The 15,491-nt window shown below is 34.0% G+C and overlaps 5 protein-coding genes across 6 annotated transcripts; 3 read left to right on the forward strand and 2 right to left on the reverse strand.

The window, feature by feature from the left end:
• The first annotated feature begins 457 nt into the window (after positions 1-457).
• Positions 458-1,469, forward strand: LOC110722672 (histidine-rich glycoprotein-like). The gene is made up of 2 exons (XM_021901950.1): positions 458-1,159; positions 1,259-1,469. The coding sequence occupies exons 1-2, from the start codon at positions 542-544 to the stop codon at positions 1,265-1,267; spliced, it is 627 nt and encodes a 208-aa protein (XP_021757642.1). The 5' UTR covers positions 458-541; the 3' UTR covers positions 1,268-1,469.
• Positions 1,470-3,513: 2,044 nt separating this feature from the next.
• Positions 3,514-4,574, forward strand: LOC110722671 (histidine-rich glycoprotein-like). Its single transcript, XM_021901949.1, has 2 exons — positions 3,514-4,243; positions 4,348-4,574. The coding sequence occupies exons 1-2, from the start codon at positions 3,608-3,610 to the stop codon at positions 4,354-4,356; spliced, it is 645 nt and encodes a 214-aa protein (XP_021757641.1). The 5' UTR covers positions 3,514-3,607; the 3' UTR covers positions 4,357-4,574.
• Positions 4,575-6,143: 1,569 nt separating this feature from the next.
• Positions 6,144-8,304, forward strand: LOC110722679. Its single transcript, XM_021901956.1, has 2 exons — positions 6,144-7,395; positions 7,706-8,304. Exons 1-2 carry the CDS (start codon positions 6,763-6,765, stop codon positions 7,757-7,759), a joined length of 687 nt encoding a protein of 228 aa, XP_021757648.1. The 5' UTR covers positions 6,144-6,762; the 3' UTR covers positions 7,760-8,304.
• LOC110722678 (KAT8 regulatory NSL complex subunit 3-like) lies at positions 7,289-10,656 on the reverse strand. 2 transcript variants are annotated; one of them, XR_002511627.1, is made up of 7 exons: positions 10,388-10,656; positions 10,051-10,112; positions 9,755-9,890; positions 9,339-9,411; positions 9,122-9,187; positions 8,649-8,950; positions 7,289-7,379 (listed from the first exon to the last, which is right to left on the reverse strand). XR_002511627.1 is itself a non-coding variant. In XM_021901955.1 (6 exons), the coding sequence occupies exons 1-6, from the start codon at positions 10,540-10,542 to the stop codon at positions 8,741-8,743; spliced, it is 702 nt and encodes a 233-aa protein (XP_021757647.1). In that variant the 5' UTR covers positions 10,543-10,656; the 3' UTR covers positions 8,404-8,740. The 2 variants fall into 2 exon arrangements, 1 of the variants encoding a protein (XP_021757647.1); XM_021901955.1 differs by lacking the exon at positions 7,289-7,379 and having other exon boundaries at positions 8,404-8,950.
• A 1,570-nt stretch (positions 10,657-12,226) lies between these two features.
• Positions 12,227-13,606, reverse strand: LOC110722567 (subtilisin-like protease SBT2.6). Its single transcript, XM_021901830.1, has 3 exons — positions 13,450-13,606; positions 13,177-13,324; positions 12,227-12,544 (listed from the first exon to the last, which is right to left on the reverse strand). The coding sequence occupies exons 1-3, from the start codon at positions 13,524-13,526 to the stop codon at positions 12,482-12,484; spliced, it is 288 nt and encodes a 95-aa protein (XP_021757522.1). The 5' UTR covers positions 13,527-13,606; the 3' UTR covers positions 12,227-12,481.
• Between the last annotated feature and the right edge of the window lie 1,885 nt (positions 13,607-15,491).

Raw genomic sequence — 15,491 nt, forward strand, 5'->3', positions numbered from 1 at the left:
GCACAATGGAAAGAATATCAGCAAGTCATGGGCAGTCAAAAGGATGATAACATCACATCAAGTGGTGGAAGATCAAGCGATTCAAATCACAGAAAAATAACCATACGATGTGAAAGTTTTGCATGTACCACTGTTCCATTCAAATTCAGATCTTGACATATAGAAAAAAAGTCTTAACACTTTGCAAAGCCTGTCCTGCAACTTTTACCATCATACAAAATAAGATAGCATAGAAATTAATTAGGAAATGGTCATAAATGGTATCATTTGAATTAGAACACCCATAAAATAGAATCAATGCCAATATACTCCACTACCCTAAAAAAGAAAAATAAAATTAAAAATGGAGAAAAGGAAGCATATTCAAAGGTGGTAATGCAAGCATCGCACTACCAAGTATCCAGACACCAAAAGAAGACAGAGGGGCACTAATCTGATTGCTATATAAGAGTACTTGATAGCTCACTATGATCATCAAGCTCATCATAAAAACATCCTATACACTAATAATCAAAGTGCCCACAGCCCAGTCACTACCATCATGGCTTGCATGCAAATGTCCAGGAGTGAATCCACAGAGAAGAAGTGCAGCGATGTCTCTCAGGGTTACTACTCATCTGATCACAAGCAAGAGGTGCACAAAGTAGCTGGGTGTGCAGTGCCCCACCACGGCCATGCCACCCAAGGCACTGGCCACCACGGCTATGCCACCCAAGGCACTGGCCACCACGGCTATGCCACCCAAGGCACTAGCCACCACGGCTATGCCACCCAAGGCACTGGCCACCACGGCCATGCCACCCAAGGCACTGGCCATCAAGGCCATGCCTGCCAAGGCATTGGCCACCATGGCCATGCCAGCCATGGCTCTGGCCACCACGGCCATGTCAGCCATGGCTCTGGCCACCATGACCATGCCAGCCATGGTTGTGGACAACATGGCTCAGCCCATCATGGAATCAACCACCACAACTCTGCGCACCATGGTGGTACCCACCACCACTCTTCACACCACACAAGCTGCGATGAGAAGAAGGAAGAATACAAAGTTTACAAATCAGGACACAACAAGAGTGAGATGAAGATCAAGAAGAAGTCATCCAAGAAGTGCAGTGATGACAGCAGTGACAGCGAGAGTGACAATGAAGGCTGTCGGAAGGCAAGAATTTGCTTAACTTGTCTCAATCCCATTTCAAAAATTTCTTAACCTTGATTTCATGTAACAAGCAATGCTAATACTTTTTTCTATTGCTTACAGAAGTGCTAAACGGGAAGAACTCAGCAGTTAGCATCAGCTAACCCAGGACCAGACTGGAGATCGTATGCTACTGATAAAAAATATAGTATGTCATAAATAATGCCCAATTACTAGCATAGCTGGATTGGCTCAGTGTGTATTATGTAAGAATGGATGATTTTCCTAATTGTTGTCGTTTCTTATGATGAACAATGGTACAATGCTACTAAAACTCCTCAGATTTTTTCAAGCATACATATACCAATGAATCATTAACTATGGACATTCATCGTCAGACCATCTAGAAATGAGATCAGAGTTATCCAAGTAGAAGTCATCACTCCATAAAATTAACTTAAAAATACAAATTTCTAAAAATCGGTGCACCACTAAAATTCATTGCAACCACCTTTGGAGAGTGCAGTTAGCCTAACCCTCATGCATTACAGAATACAGAGTATGGAATCATTGCTGACTTTAAGCCAGCTTTCAAAAAGGGTTGGATTGATCTACCCCTAATAGGCTAACACACTGTAAATTAAATTGCATAATCATTTACGATTCCCCATAAATATTGAGATAACGTTTTACTTAAAAGAGCCATAAAAATGAGCAGCCAAACATTTTGTTCATTCAAATTAAATCCATTAAGCTCATATTCAAACCATTAAATACCCAATTCAAATATTGATTAAGTTATATCCCAATCACAACAATCTAGATTTAGGTTGACATCAAATTACTTATTTCAAATAGGTCAAAATTTCATATCTTATTAAAGTAATCTAGTATTAGTCCATCACACCAAACCCGTGCTTGCGATGGCTAGTCAAAGTGGAAACTTTGAACCAACACTTGTACTTCCAGATCTAACATTCACACTTCACATAACAAACCAAAATAAATAAATAAAAGAGCAAATCAAAGACCTTTTTTTTCCCATTGCCATTACCATTTTCGCCCAATAACAACTACAATTTGACGATCTAATTGCAGATCACCTAACCTAACAGGCAGTAAATCAGAAACTCGGTCTCAGCATATAATAATGTAGCTGCAGAATTACAAAAACCTGATCATCCTATCACAATTAAGGGGCAAGAAATATGCACTTTCAATTTCAGCAGCTTAAAAATTCGAGACATTCCCACTCCATGGATGGTGAGCCCTTAACCCAAAACTCCAAAAGAAGAGTTTCATCTCTAAATAAACTTAAAATATACTTGATTAATAATTTTTGTGCTCAACTGAACTATATGCATGTAGCATAACAGTTAACTATCTCAAACTTCTAACTTTGTTAATGCGGCCAATAAACTCAAAATTTTTTATTGGTACATGTAAAATTTTGCATATCACAACCCCAAATTACCAAAATATACCTGTACTAAACCTCCATCATACCTGTAAGTCCCAAAAATTCACCTATGATACGGATGCATAGCATATCACAGCAACTCGTAGTCTCGTACACAGTAGGCAAGCCTCATGTCCCTATGCCCTCGGAAGTTGGCGTAATTTATCTTGTTCCTAAAATAACCAATAAAATACCAACACATATGAGCGCTTAAATCATCTCCCTTCCTCTTGAAAAGAAAATGTGAAAACACTACGAAGTTGACAATATAAGCAATTTTAAGTGCCTGTAATTCGATACAGAAATCATACAAATCAAACACTTAATTCCAGTTTTATAAATAGCAAGAGCTAGAGACAAATCACCAAAAACATTATTACAATCATTTTCAAGAGAAAACATAGTCCATAATGCTTTACCTTTGACAAAAGGGGCAAAGACCATAAACTTAAGGAACTGATGCAACAAAGCATGAGGGAGAATATCTGCAAATCAAGGGCAGTCAAGAGGATAGTGGTAGAGGTCAAATGGTACAAATTGCAGAAAAAATACCATACAATGTAAAAGTTTTGCATGCACCACCTTGCTATCCAAATTCAGAGCTAGGTACACAGTACACTGGCAGGATAGCAAAGCGTATCCCGTAAAGTTCTCGATCATACAAAACAAAACAGCAGAGAGCAAAATTACATGAAAATGGTCGCATATGGCATCGTTTGAATTAGAATGCCAGTGGAAAACAGAATCAATGTCACTTAACTCCACTTCCCAAAAAGAAGACAAGACAAAACAAAGGAAGAAAGGGAAGCAGATTCAAAGGTGATAAGCAAGCACCTCACTTACCAACTATCAAGCATCTTGCAATAAAAGAAGGTGGTGTCAGCACACTACAGATTGCTATATAAGATTGCTTAATTAGCTCACATTGAACATCAAAATCCAAGCTTAGAAATAAAATAAAATCTCCTTTGCACTAAGTAAAAATTAAAGTAGCCAGAACATTCACAACCACCATGGCTTGCATGCAGATGTCCAGGAGCGAAGCCGAAAAAATTAAGTGCGGCAATGGCTCTCAGGGTTACAAAGAAGTGCACAAAGCAAGTGGGTGTTCAGTTCCCCAAGCTGCAAACCACAACAGTGGAGGCTTTGCTGGATGTGCAACTAACCAAGTTGGTCACAAGACTCACAACATGGGAAGCATAACACAAAACCATCATAGCCACAACAACCACTCTATTAGCCATCACGGCCATACCAGCCATGGCACTGGTCACCACGGCCATGCCAGCCATGGCACTGGTCACCTTGGACATGTCAGCCATGGCTCTGGCCATCATGGCAATTTCAACCATGGCTCTGGCCACCACGGCCATGTCAGCCATGGCTCTGGCCACCATGGTCATGGCTGTGCCAATCACAGCTCTAGCCAGCATGGAACTGTCCATCATGAAATCAACCACAACTCTGCTCATCATGGAGCTACCCACCATCACTCTTCACACCATGTAAGCTGTGAAGAGAAGATAGAAGAATACAAAGTCTACAAATCAGGAAACAATAAGAGTGAGATGAAGATCAAGAAGAAATCATCCAAGAAGTGCAGTGATGACAGCAGTGACAGCGAGAGTGACAATGAAGGCTATGGGAAGGCAAGTATTTGATTATATTGTCTCAAACAGAATTCAAAAATTTCTTAACATTGGCTTCTAATATAATAACAGCATATGCTAATTCTTTTTTATAATGTGTACAGAAGTGCTAAACAAGCAGATCTCAGCAGTTAGCAGCAGCCAATCCATGACCAGAGACTGGAGATTAGATGCCCAAATACAAGCATAGCTGATGCACCATAACCATTTCCTGGTGGATATGGTTTAGTGAATGTTATCCAAGTATAAATAATTGTCCCTATTGTACTATGTGTGTTTCCTTTTAAATTAACAGTGCATGATATGCAGTGGTGCACTGCTATTAAATAAGCTCCTCTAGACTTTTCAAAGAATATGTATATCATGAAACTAAAACTACTGAAAACAACCATCAAATTATCAAGGTTAAGGGATAAATATCTAGAGTTCTGCCTTTAATTCTATCAAACTATATAAACAACATAAGAACACAAAAATCCTTGAAATTGGAGTATCACCTAAAATATTGCAGGTTGCAAATACCTCTGCTTCATTTGTAATTCAACTAATCCTCTTGTTACAAAGCACGAAATTCGTACTAAATACTGAAATGGCTTTCAAACAAGAATTTAACAGAGACAAGGGGAAAGAAATCAAGTTGATCTACAATCTCTCCATAATCCACACCAGTTTATAACACTAGAATGTCACTAAACAACAACAAAGTCATAGTCCCAAAATGAGGCTAAGGGACATAGCAAAATAATCAGTTGAAAGAGTTTGAAAAAGGTATGTAAAGTGAGAAAATAAAGAGCATCAAAGTAAAAATTAAGAGAGTTTTAAAAGGGAACCAAGAATAAAATTCAAGAAAGTTTTGAAAGAGTGGTAAAAGCGTGTGAGTAAAAAACATAAAGGTTTGAGGAAACTTTAGCAAAGGAAATCAATAAAGGTCGTAAAACACGAATTGGGTAAAATAATAAAAGTAAACACTTAAATGTCACTAATTATAAATTCAATTTTTTTTGGTAAAAATTATCCAAAACCAATGGCATTTATGGAGTTATGCAGTTCCACAGTTGAAGGATTAAGACTTAAGAGTATCAATTTCAAAGATTAGTATGTCTTTATATAGACAATTTCTCTCCCTAATTTACAGCACATATCAAGGAAAAATTGAAACTGTTCCCCTTTTCAAGTAGCGACCATGACAGCTCCATGCAATTGCATATCCCAACTTAAACTTCAAACCCATAGTTGGCCAACCGATATCATTTTTTAGTTCAATGGCTCTGAACAAATTTTGGCAGCTAAAAATCATAGGGGGGCAGAAGTTAAGCAAGCAACAGAAAGTAATGACGGTAAACAAGCATTATTGCCAATTCTGAAAAGCTTTCATTTCCCAGTGGCACCCCCCCCCCCCCAACACACACACACACACAGGCAACAAAAATTATTAATGTAAGATCCCTATTTTTAAATTGGGATTAGAACTCACGTTTTAAGTGGAAACATGATCCATAGGTTGATAAATGTCCCAAAACATATGTTTCATCCCTTTCTTTACTCCTCCATAACCCCATTGCCTCACATCCCTCTCAAAAAAAGGGAGGAAACAAAGAAAAAGTAAACCATCTAGCATCTACTAATGGACTAGCCATTAGTTCATTACATACTACATTGATTCTTGTATAATGTCAGAATTAAAAATGTTCCAGTCAATTTCATTCATTCAAGGATTCATGTAGCCCAAATCTTCTCTAGTCTAATAATATATATATATATATATATATATATATATATATATATATATATATATATATATATATATATATATATATATATATATATATATATATATATATATATATATATATATATATATATATATATATATTGAATCTTAACAGTATACTACTTAATAGTAGATCATAATCAGCTGGCCTTAGTATAGATCAAAGTGGTTCCTAAACCCTTCTAGGTAAAAGGGTGACAGTTATTAAATAAGAATTTTACAAAATAAAATATGGATTATAATGATCTTAACTAATATAAAAGGCTCATTGAACCTTCCACACAACCTAATTTAACAGACAGTTCTATCGTATCAAATAAAGATCAGCTAGAAATGACCTCTGTTATGGCACGAAAGTGGATTCCTGACATAAAACAGAAGTTTCATCAGAAGTATTGGGTTGATGTTAATGTCTAAACATTGTGCTTTAATGTTTCTTAGTCTTCAGGACCAAAATTTAAAGCTGTTCTCCAATATGGCTGCTCATGCTTTTTATCTCCACCATCCAAATTCCAAACTGATATATTCCTCTTTTCCATTACAATGATACTCTGCAGCAGCTGATGTCTTGCAGACTTGCAGTTATTCCACCCACTTGTGACTTTACACCATTTAAAAATAAAAATAAAAAAAGGGAATCTTAAAACTATGTGCCTTCTATATAGTTTGGTGTTGCAATTCCCTCAAAGAATCAAGCAAGAGAACTCAAAGGAAAATCTCCTTGAAAATTTTCAACATTCTTAATATAATGGCCTCAAACAAACTGCAAAAACCCACACATGAAGAACACAAGTTTACCCAGAAGATATCAGAGGTGACCGCTTGGGGTGGCAGAGTGTTCGGACACAAACAACAAGAACACCAAGCAGTGGCCAAACACTGTACTACATGTCAATGCTCGGCACCCAAGGATACAAAACCAAAATTTGCTCATATGCAGAAGAAAGAACATGCTGACACCATACCAGTCAAACATACTAAACCTGGGGTGTGCACGGAGACAAAGGAGGAGAAGGAAGAGCACTCAAGTACAGTCAATAAGGATGCCAAACATACAACTTGCATTGTGCTGAGGAAGAAGGGAAAACAGCATACAACAAATGTCCAAATAAAGGATTCTAAGCAGCCTGCTCATGCTGAGATGAAGAAGAAAGAAAAGGAGCAACATGCAAAAGGCAACACAGCTAATGCATGCAACAAATTAAGCAATAAAGTGCACATTCAAAACAAGGAAGAACCAACCAGCCACTGCTTTTCAACCATGGCAGATCATTGGAAGGAGAAGATCATGATGATGAAGAAGCCAAAGGAAAGCAAGTGCAAAGATAGCAGCAGCAGCAGTGACAGCAACAGTGAAGATGAGTCCTGTGGGATAATGAAGGTATATATTCACATGAAGATATTTTATCTGTTTATCATATCTAACTCCCTATATACACTAACTTTCCAGCATTATTCACACAAAATAATCCATATTTCTAGCAGACATGCTTAACATAGAGAGGAAAATACATCATAAGATATTACAGATGTTCGTCTTTTGTAACTATTAGCATAATTCCATGTCCACCTATCCCCTTTAACCCATCCCCCTCCAAATCCGCCCAGAAAAAGGTTATGTGGTATACTGGCATGCTTGACTGTCCGATTCATACAATTTGATTTATTTATTTTTCACCTTATTCTTGCAGACTGACAAGAGAGTAAAAAGACATTCCCAAGGGACCAAAACCTCATCTAAATGAGAGAGACTTCTGGAGAATCAGCAAGGAAAAGGATGATAAGTATGAACCATGTGTATTGCTATAGTACAAGGTTGAAATGTTACTTCCCAACAATAAGCCCCTCTTCCTTTTAGGATGAAATTTTCTATTGCTTTGGCATTGTTTTTTAGTTTGCAAAAGCTTTACGTTATGGTCAGTTTGATACATAACTACATTAGAGCATCCTATATCATAGCATGAGTATTAGTACTACAAGATAATAACCCGGTTATGCACGGCTTGTAATGAAAACATTGACTAAATAAAATTATAAGGAGCAAAAATAATCATTGAAAAAGTTTATTGCTAAAAGTACTTACAAACGGAATTAAAAAGGGAGACCAATATGGTCAGTTAAAAAAAAAATCTTCAAAATTTCATCAGATTTGGATTTTATGTAACATTGCATAATACATTGTAATTTATTAAAAAAAATATAGAATTATCACATAGCTTTAAAAGGGAATTATTTGGCAGCAATGTGTGTAGCTTGGTTATTACTTTAGCAACAATCAAAAAGAAGACCATCTCCATTTCTTGTAACTTGTAAGAATAGTACAAAACATGGAGGCCATCTCCATGTTTATCCATTTATGTAACTTGTAAGATTCACAAACACTGACAAGAAGAGTCCAAAGGCATAACTATACTTCTGCATAAAAAATCATTACACACTTGAAATATTTACAAGTTACATGAACAGAAATAACTAGCAACAATCTCTAAAGCTAATTTACAAAAACATATGAACATAAAGCATAAAACAAAAAGGAAGTGCCATGAAGCAGCATATCTATACTGGTTATATCATACAAAAAGAGACTGATAGTGATTTATGCCAACTAGAACTTTATATCAAGATTGGACTGACCTCATCATGTATGACACTCACTACAAAAATCATCCCACCAGAAAAGCTTCTCACAGCTAAGAAAGAGCTGGACTACCGGAGACTATCACAAATCACATAAGACTATTGGAAACAAAAAAGGCGATAGACTGGACAGCAGACTCCTCAACAACATTTTGAGTAGTTCCAGTTGATTGCAGATGCTTTTCAGCAACTTTGAAGGAGTGATCTCCTCCTTCAATGACATGCAAGTCGTTGACTGTTTTGATCCTATTCCGAACAACTTCCAGCTTACCCGGAGGGCATAACCCATCTTTGCTACCCTGCAACAGAGCAACCACATCTCAATCCCCCAAAAAATAACAGAAATATTAAATATGTCAATATAAAATCTGTCAAGATAAACATCACAATATTCTCACAATACAATTAATTTCTAACATCTTAAAGATCAGAGAAAATGGGTCACGGAGACAATGACTAGTAAAAAATACCTGCACAAACATGACAGGAACTGTGAGCTGAACCAGTATCTCATCTCGTATTGCTCCATTCGATCCCTAAAAGTACTAGTGTCAGTAATGTGGCATTTTTCTACATAATCATTAGTTGCCTTTATCAAAAAACTACTGTGATTCATCATCTTGAGCTACATCAACAAAATTATCAATGTAATAAATAAGAATCAGGGATCAAAAGTTAAAGATGAACCTTCAATGGGTATCCCAGACAGACTATTGCTGATGCAAAAATGTCCTTTTGGCTGGCCACCATGCAGCTAATTCTACAGTTAGATACAAAACTAGAGAATTATTTTCCGAAGAACATGCAACTAATTAACCAATAAAATATAAAAGTATCATTCATTTTATCTGATTATTTCAATAGTGACTTCGCTGATGTAACAACAGCTACAGAGTACATTTAACCTGTTCTTAAAACCATACCTTATTGACTGATTCCACAAACAAACAAAGAGTCCAAATTTGCAAGGATCTTAAACAGATTTTTAGCACAAAACATCATAGAGTTCATATTGTTTGGCATGATTTACCATATGTAAAACAACATTACAAAATGACCAAAAATAGTTATCTATTTGGCATACATCAAAAATCAATTATCACCTTGAGCCCATCGATTTTCCGGCCAAAATTAAAGGATGACCGGGGTATTTATCAACCGCCTTCTTAACAATATCAACATGAAAATCCACTAACTTCTCTGCCTTCGGAGGCGGTCTCTTCTTTCCACCAGCCAAATCTACAACACAATTTTTCCAAGAGTCAAAAACAGCATAGACAACTCTTCCTATAAAGAGACCCTCAATGCATTTCAGGCTCGAAATCGAAAAACTGATTAAATCAAATCTGTAAAGCCCTTTCGAGTTCGAAAATTAAAGAGATTGAAGCGTTGAACTCACAAGGATAGTCAAATGTAACGACTTCAACAGCATCCAAGGCCTTTCCTAGCATCTCTTTCCATCTACACAAAACACATAATTTGTTCAACATAAAATTCATAATCATAACTTTAACATTCTTAAGTATTACTAAATAGAAGATATACAGCATCATTTTGAGTAAAATTACATGCAAAATTCATTAATATTCCGCCATTAATTCATGCAAACAAAAATTGGAGCAGTGTAAAGAGAATTTTCACAATTTTCAAATCAAATGTTGTAAAATTTAGTAATTTCAACTAATTAACTAAAATCTGAAGCAAAATGAGAAAGATGAAAGAAAGAGAGAGAAAACCTGATCATCCAATCGGAAGAGGAAGGAGCACCAGCACCGTGAGCGAAGACGACTAGTGGTGACAAATTCTTGAGATTCGACGTTTTAACGGCGTCGTTTCGGGCTTCTAGCTGGTTAGTACGACGGCGTTTTGACGACGGGAATGAATCCGCCATTGTTGCTGAGTTTAATTCTGGAGAATCAAACCATAAATTAAAGGAAATAAAAACCCTAATAAAATAATCAGTTTCAGAGTTTCTTAATTTTCGCGCCAAATGGATATAGTGTAATCCGCAAGCCCGTAAAGTTACATGCGCCTGGGCCGTATGCTCAACTCATATTGCTTTTATACACATGTTTATTGTTATTTTTCGTAATTAATTTTATACTATTGAATTTGTGTACATCTCAAAACTTTAATTAAAGGATAAGCTACAATATCAAGATAAGCTTAGTTACTGTGAATTTTAAGTAATGCTTAGACCGTTCCTCAAAAAAAAAAACATTATATTAGTTTCTTAATGTTAAGGTTGTCTGGAGTGTGATCCAATTCGCACTAAACCGCAAACTCATTTCTTAGTATTATAATTATATGGTAAGGGGACTAACTCTTTTATGGCAATTTGCTAATTTTAGGAAGATAGTCAATTTACACACATCCACCAATGAATTAACCTGCAATTCTGGGTAACAAATATTTTTATTTTTTGATTTATAATTGTAGAGAAAAAAAGTTTAATCTCACAACAAAAATTTGCAAAATATTTAGATTATTGATGTGAAAATAATTGAAGATTGAGGCATGTGATTGATAATAAAAGAGGTCAGACCCACAAATGTCAGGATTTACAAAATAGAGTCTATCTTTCAGAAGAAATTTTGTCAAAGAAATGATGCCATTTTAAGTGTCTAGTCTAAGGCTTCTCATCTTAACCTTAACTGGATAAAGTGGCTGTGATTTTTATCAACCAACCTATGAATGAACAACAGCAAGTGATTTTTGCAACGCATCAAATCACATATTTTTCCATTTTGTCAATTTGCCTAGCTATACCATCAAATTAAAGTCTACTCCTATTTTTATTTTATCCTTTTTTTGGAATCTATATTTCATTGTAGTTTTGCTTGCATGGTTGCATGTGGGCAATGGAATTTAATTATTTAATGACCCATTCATGTGCTGACTGACCTTTTATATATATATATATATATATATATATATAATTTGGGATTTTTTATATCAGGATGAAGTAATACAGAAGAAAACGAAAAATTAAAAAAAAAAAAAAAAATTCAAACATTTAACGTTTATAAAATGGTAAAATATATAATGATCAACGTATAAAATATAAATAAAAAAAAAAAAAAAAAAAAAACCGTAGTTGTTCTATGGTTCTACCAATGTGAATTGATGGAGAAGCCACTTCAACCATGAAAGTTGATAAGTAATATTGTTTGTAAGGACTCTTCCAAACATAACATAACAATACGGTACACTAAGTACGATAACCAAGAAAAAAATTGTTGTGATAATTATGAGTTATGAATTGACAAACAAGTCATGTAATTATATATATATATATATATATATATATATATATGCAAATTTATACCCTGCCTTCCTTTGCTTTTTGAATAAAATAGATTGATAGATTAACACAAATTAATTTATTCAAGTATGTCCTTGATTAGCCTAGCTTAAATCAGTATATACCTTTGTAATATATTTCATTACTTTGTATTTGTCAACCTTAATTAACTCATTCAAGCAATTAAATACGAAGTACATGAGAGAGGTGTTGACTATGGAAAGAGTAATACAATCAAAAAAACTGTACTCCAAATCAACCAATCACTTAATTAAAAAAATTACATAAGTGCCATTGTAATTTATAATAATGCCACAACATAAATATGTAATGTATTTATATACCCTACTTAAGACATATAATACCTTACGAATAGGCCCTTTGGAATGAAAATAACACAAAATTACACAATAGTAATCACAAATTAAACCTACTTCTTAATACTTAGGCCTCAATAATAATATTGGTTTATATGCTAATTAATTATATTGATGATAAAATTTCACAAGGCAGAACAAATGAGTGATTAAGCCAACTCTTGATTCTTCTCCACTACCCGCACTCCTGTGGCAGATCTCAGCAATTTTGCCTGTACATTAAAATGATACACGTACACCAAAAATATAAGTTAAAATATAAATAAAAAGGCGGCATTATTAAGCTGCAACATTACAGAATAGAATGCTGCTAATCAACAATTGTATAACTCTGTGAAATCTCATACAAAATCTTATCTCTAACCAATTATAATCAATTCATACCGTATAAAAGATATAAAGTACTTCGTACTGGTAGACTCGTAGTATATACAAAGTATATATATTAAAAATAATAAAAGAACGAACAAAATTGGACAAATAGCGAAATAAACTCGTTTTGATTAAATTAGTATTCATTTAATCATTTTCAATAATTCAATTTAAAAAGAAAAAAAATATATCCTGTGGCAATAATGTGTTAGGTTGTAATCCCTTCATTACAAATTCCATTTTCACTTACCAACCCACAATATTGGTAGTGGTTTTTTTAAAAATAAAAAATAAAAAATAAAAACTTAAATGGTAGTTATTCTCTGAAAAATAAATAATAGTGGTTTACAAATTTTCCGTAATTTTATCCCGTAAGGCCCGTAACTTTGGGTATATGTTATATATCCGACAATGTAGGTTATATTAAGCGCGACATTAACAATAATAACTACAGCTTAATGATAATATATACCTGATCATCAGTGATTTCAACCGCAAAACCATCAACAATAACCAGAGACAACGTTTTGTTGTATGAACCAGGTTGGAGCGTTCGAGCAAGAAGTTCATCATGTTTCCAACTTAAATACACATCTAATTCGTAGGCTCCTCTTTTTGTCCTGTTTAATTACCACAACAACATTTAATTAATCAACCAAATTAAGGATGAAAACGTGATTAATACCTCATAATTAGCTTTAAACAAATACATAATTAATTAATACGAAGTCTAGTATAATCATACCTATCAGCTCGAAGACGCTCATACTCAGGATCAAAATTCATGAACACGAAGTACAATTCCTTTTGCTTGCTTGCCATTATAAATTTATTAATGTTTCTCTCTCTCTAAATTGTGTTTTTGGATGTTTGAGATATTATTGGCACTGCAATGAGTATGAGCTTCACATGTTTGCTATTTATAGACAAGTCTACACCACAAAGTCATACTTAAAAGTCAAGATAATACAAGAGCTTCATAATTGAAGTCGAGTATAAATCTACCTTTTCTTTTTTGTTTGATTAAGGTAACATTTATTCACTTTTACCTTCCTATTTGAGTTGCATTTGTTGTCTACCATAATGTCACTGTAAATATCGAAGGTGATTTTTTATACGAGTAAATACTCTCTTCATGTTTTTTTAAGTGTTACACTTTTTATTTCTGGCCGTATTTTTTCAAGTGTTATATTTTCTTTTCTGGCAAAAAACTACATTAAAAATACTATATCTCGATCTCTCCTTTCATAGTCCCCACCCAAATACACTATTTTTTTTATTATATCTTTTCTCACACATTCATTATTTTTCAATAAACTATTAACCCTATTATCTTTCTTTTACAATTTTTTAATACTCCAACTACCCCACTTACCTCTTATTTTATTTAAGTCAATTAAATTGTCTAAACTATGTGCCGGTCAAAGTGTAACACTTAAAAAAACACAAAGGGAGTATGGAGAAATTATACAAACCCATCAACATGGTGCATGCTTACAACAACATTGTTTAACAACCACTTGTTCTTTCAAAAAAAAATCGCTTTTTACTAAACTGTTATGTACATGATGTGTTACGCTTTAAATTGTGTGATGATGAGTTGCTACTTTTTAGTACGAAAAAAGGTTACGTGGTTGAGATTTTTTAAAGGATTTTGATTAATTTATCTACTCTTACTACTAGCAATTACTATACACTTGTGTAGTTGTGTTATAAAAAAATTATAGTCAAAGAATGGTTAAAACTTAAAATCTAACATTCTATCCTCCTTTTTTTTAATAAAACATGACCATAAGTCCATGCACGACTTACTTTTTAGCTTGACTAAGTCACGATGGTCCCTATTTCTTAGTCCTTTTTTTTCTCGTGCAATGTAATTGTAAGAGCACTCTCAATGGTGAGAGTTTTTTTAGCTCATGAACATTTTTTGTGAGGAAAAAAAATGCTCACAACTCACAATGGTGAGTAAAATGAAAAATAGGTAAAAATGCTCATGAGCATTTATTAAAAAGCTCAAAAGTTGAGCATTTTTTGCCATGAACAGTGTTGCAAGTGGGCCCCACACGCGTCAGAAAAATAAAAAAAAAAAGCTGACTCTAACATCAAAACGACGCGTTTTGATGAAGCTGCCTCAAAGGCGCGCCTCAAAACGCGTCGTTTTGAGTATCAGAAAAAAAAAAAAAAAGGGAAGCTGACGCGTGCAGTTCGCTGGCGAATGAGGACGCGACACGTGGCATCTGGCAGCAAGACAACCAATCAGAAAATACTAGCCGTTTTACAACGGTTATTTATGTATTTCCCATTTTCAGAAAAATATATTTTGTAAAAAAAAAAAAAATTACCAACGGTCATAAAATTAAATTCTCTATAAATAGACATGCATTTTGATATATTTTGATACAATTTCAAAAACACCTTAAAATCCTCCAAATTTTAATTTTCTTAAAAGTATTTTAATTTTGTAGAAGAATATTACTATTGCAATTCATCCATATTGAGGTAAAAAAAAATTATTTAATTTTTAAAATCAGTTAAATATAAGTAGTATATTATATGTGATTTTTTTTTTAAAAAAAAAAATATTTTAGGCCATGTAATTATATTTGCAATATGTAATTATTAAGAAAGTTGTTTATATTTTGTCCATAAATTTCTGAATTTGTTGTTGCAATTAATTAATGGTAAATTTTTGTTGCTATATATAAATGTATTAACTTAATAAAATTAGTATATATGTGATTTTATTGAAAAAAAAAATTATAGGCCACGAAATTATATTGCATTATG

Source organism: Chenopodium quinoa, unplaced genomic scaffold (genome assembly GCF_001683475.1).
Source record: "Chenopodium quinoa cultivar QQ74 unplaced genomic scaffold, ASM168347v1, whole genome shotgun sequence".
Classification (NCBI taxonomy): Eukaryota; Viridiplantae; Streptophyta; class Magnoliopsida; order Caryophyllales; family Amaranthaceae; genus Chenopodium; species Chenopodium quinoa.

Bases quoted from the DNA above. Each gene is read 5' to 3' on its own strand.
- LOC110722672 (XM_021901950.1), top strand. From the start codon at position 542: ATGGCTTGCATGCAAATGTCCAGGAGTGAATCCACAGAGAAGAAGTGC.
- LOC110722671 (XM_021901949.1), top strand. From the start codon at position 3,608: ATGGCTTGCATGCAGATGTCCAGGAGCGAAGCCGAAAAAATTAAGTGC.
- LOC110722679 (XM_021901956.1), top strand. From the start codon at position 6,763: ATGGCCTCAAACAAACTGCAAAAACCCACACATGAAGAACACAAGTTT. The intron at 7,396-7,705 runs GTATATATTCAC...TTATTCTTGCAG, and splicing joins AGTCCTGTGGGATAATGAAG to ACTGACAAGAGAGTAAAAAG.
- LOC110722678 (XM_021901955.1), bottom strand. From the start codon at position 10,542: ATGGCGGATTCATTCCCGTCGTCAAAACGCCGTCGTACTAACCAGCTA. The intron at 10,113-10,387 runs GTTTTCTCTCTC...TGTTTTGTGTAG, and splicing joins TCTTCCGATTGGATGATCAG to ATGGAAAGAGATGCTAGGAA. The intron at 9,188-9,338 runs GTTCATCTTTAA...TAGTACTTTTAG, and splicing joins GTCTGGGATACCCATTGAAG to GGATCGAATGGAGCAATACG.
- LOC110722567 (XM_021901830.1), bottom strand. From the start codon at position 13,526: ATGGCAAGCAAGCAAAAGGAATTGTACTTCGTGTTCATGAATTTTGAT. The intron at 13,325-13,449 runs GTATGATTATAC...GTAATTAAACAG, and splicing joins GAGCGTCTTCGAGCTGATAG to GACAAAAAGAGGAGCCTACG. The intron at 12,545-13,176 runs GTATATATTATC...TTTAATGTACAG, and splicing joins TTGAAATCACTGATGATCAG to GCAAAATTGCTGAGATCTGC.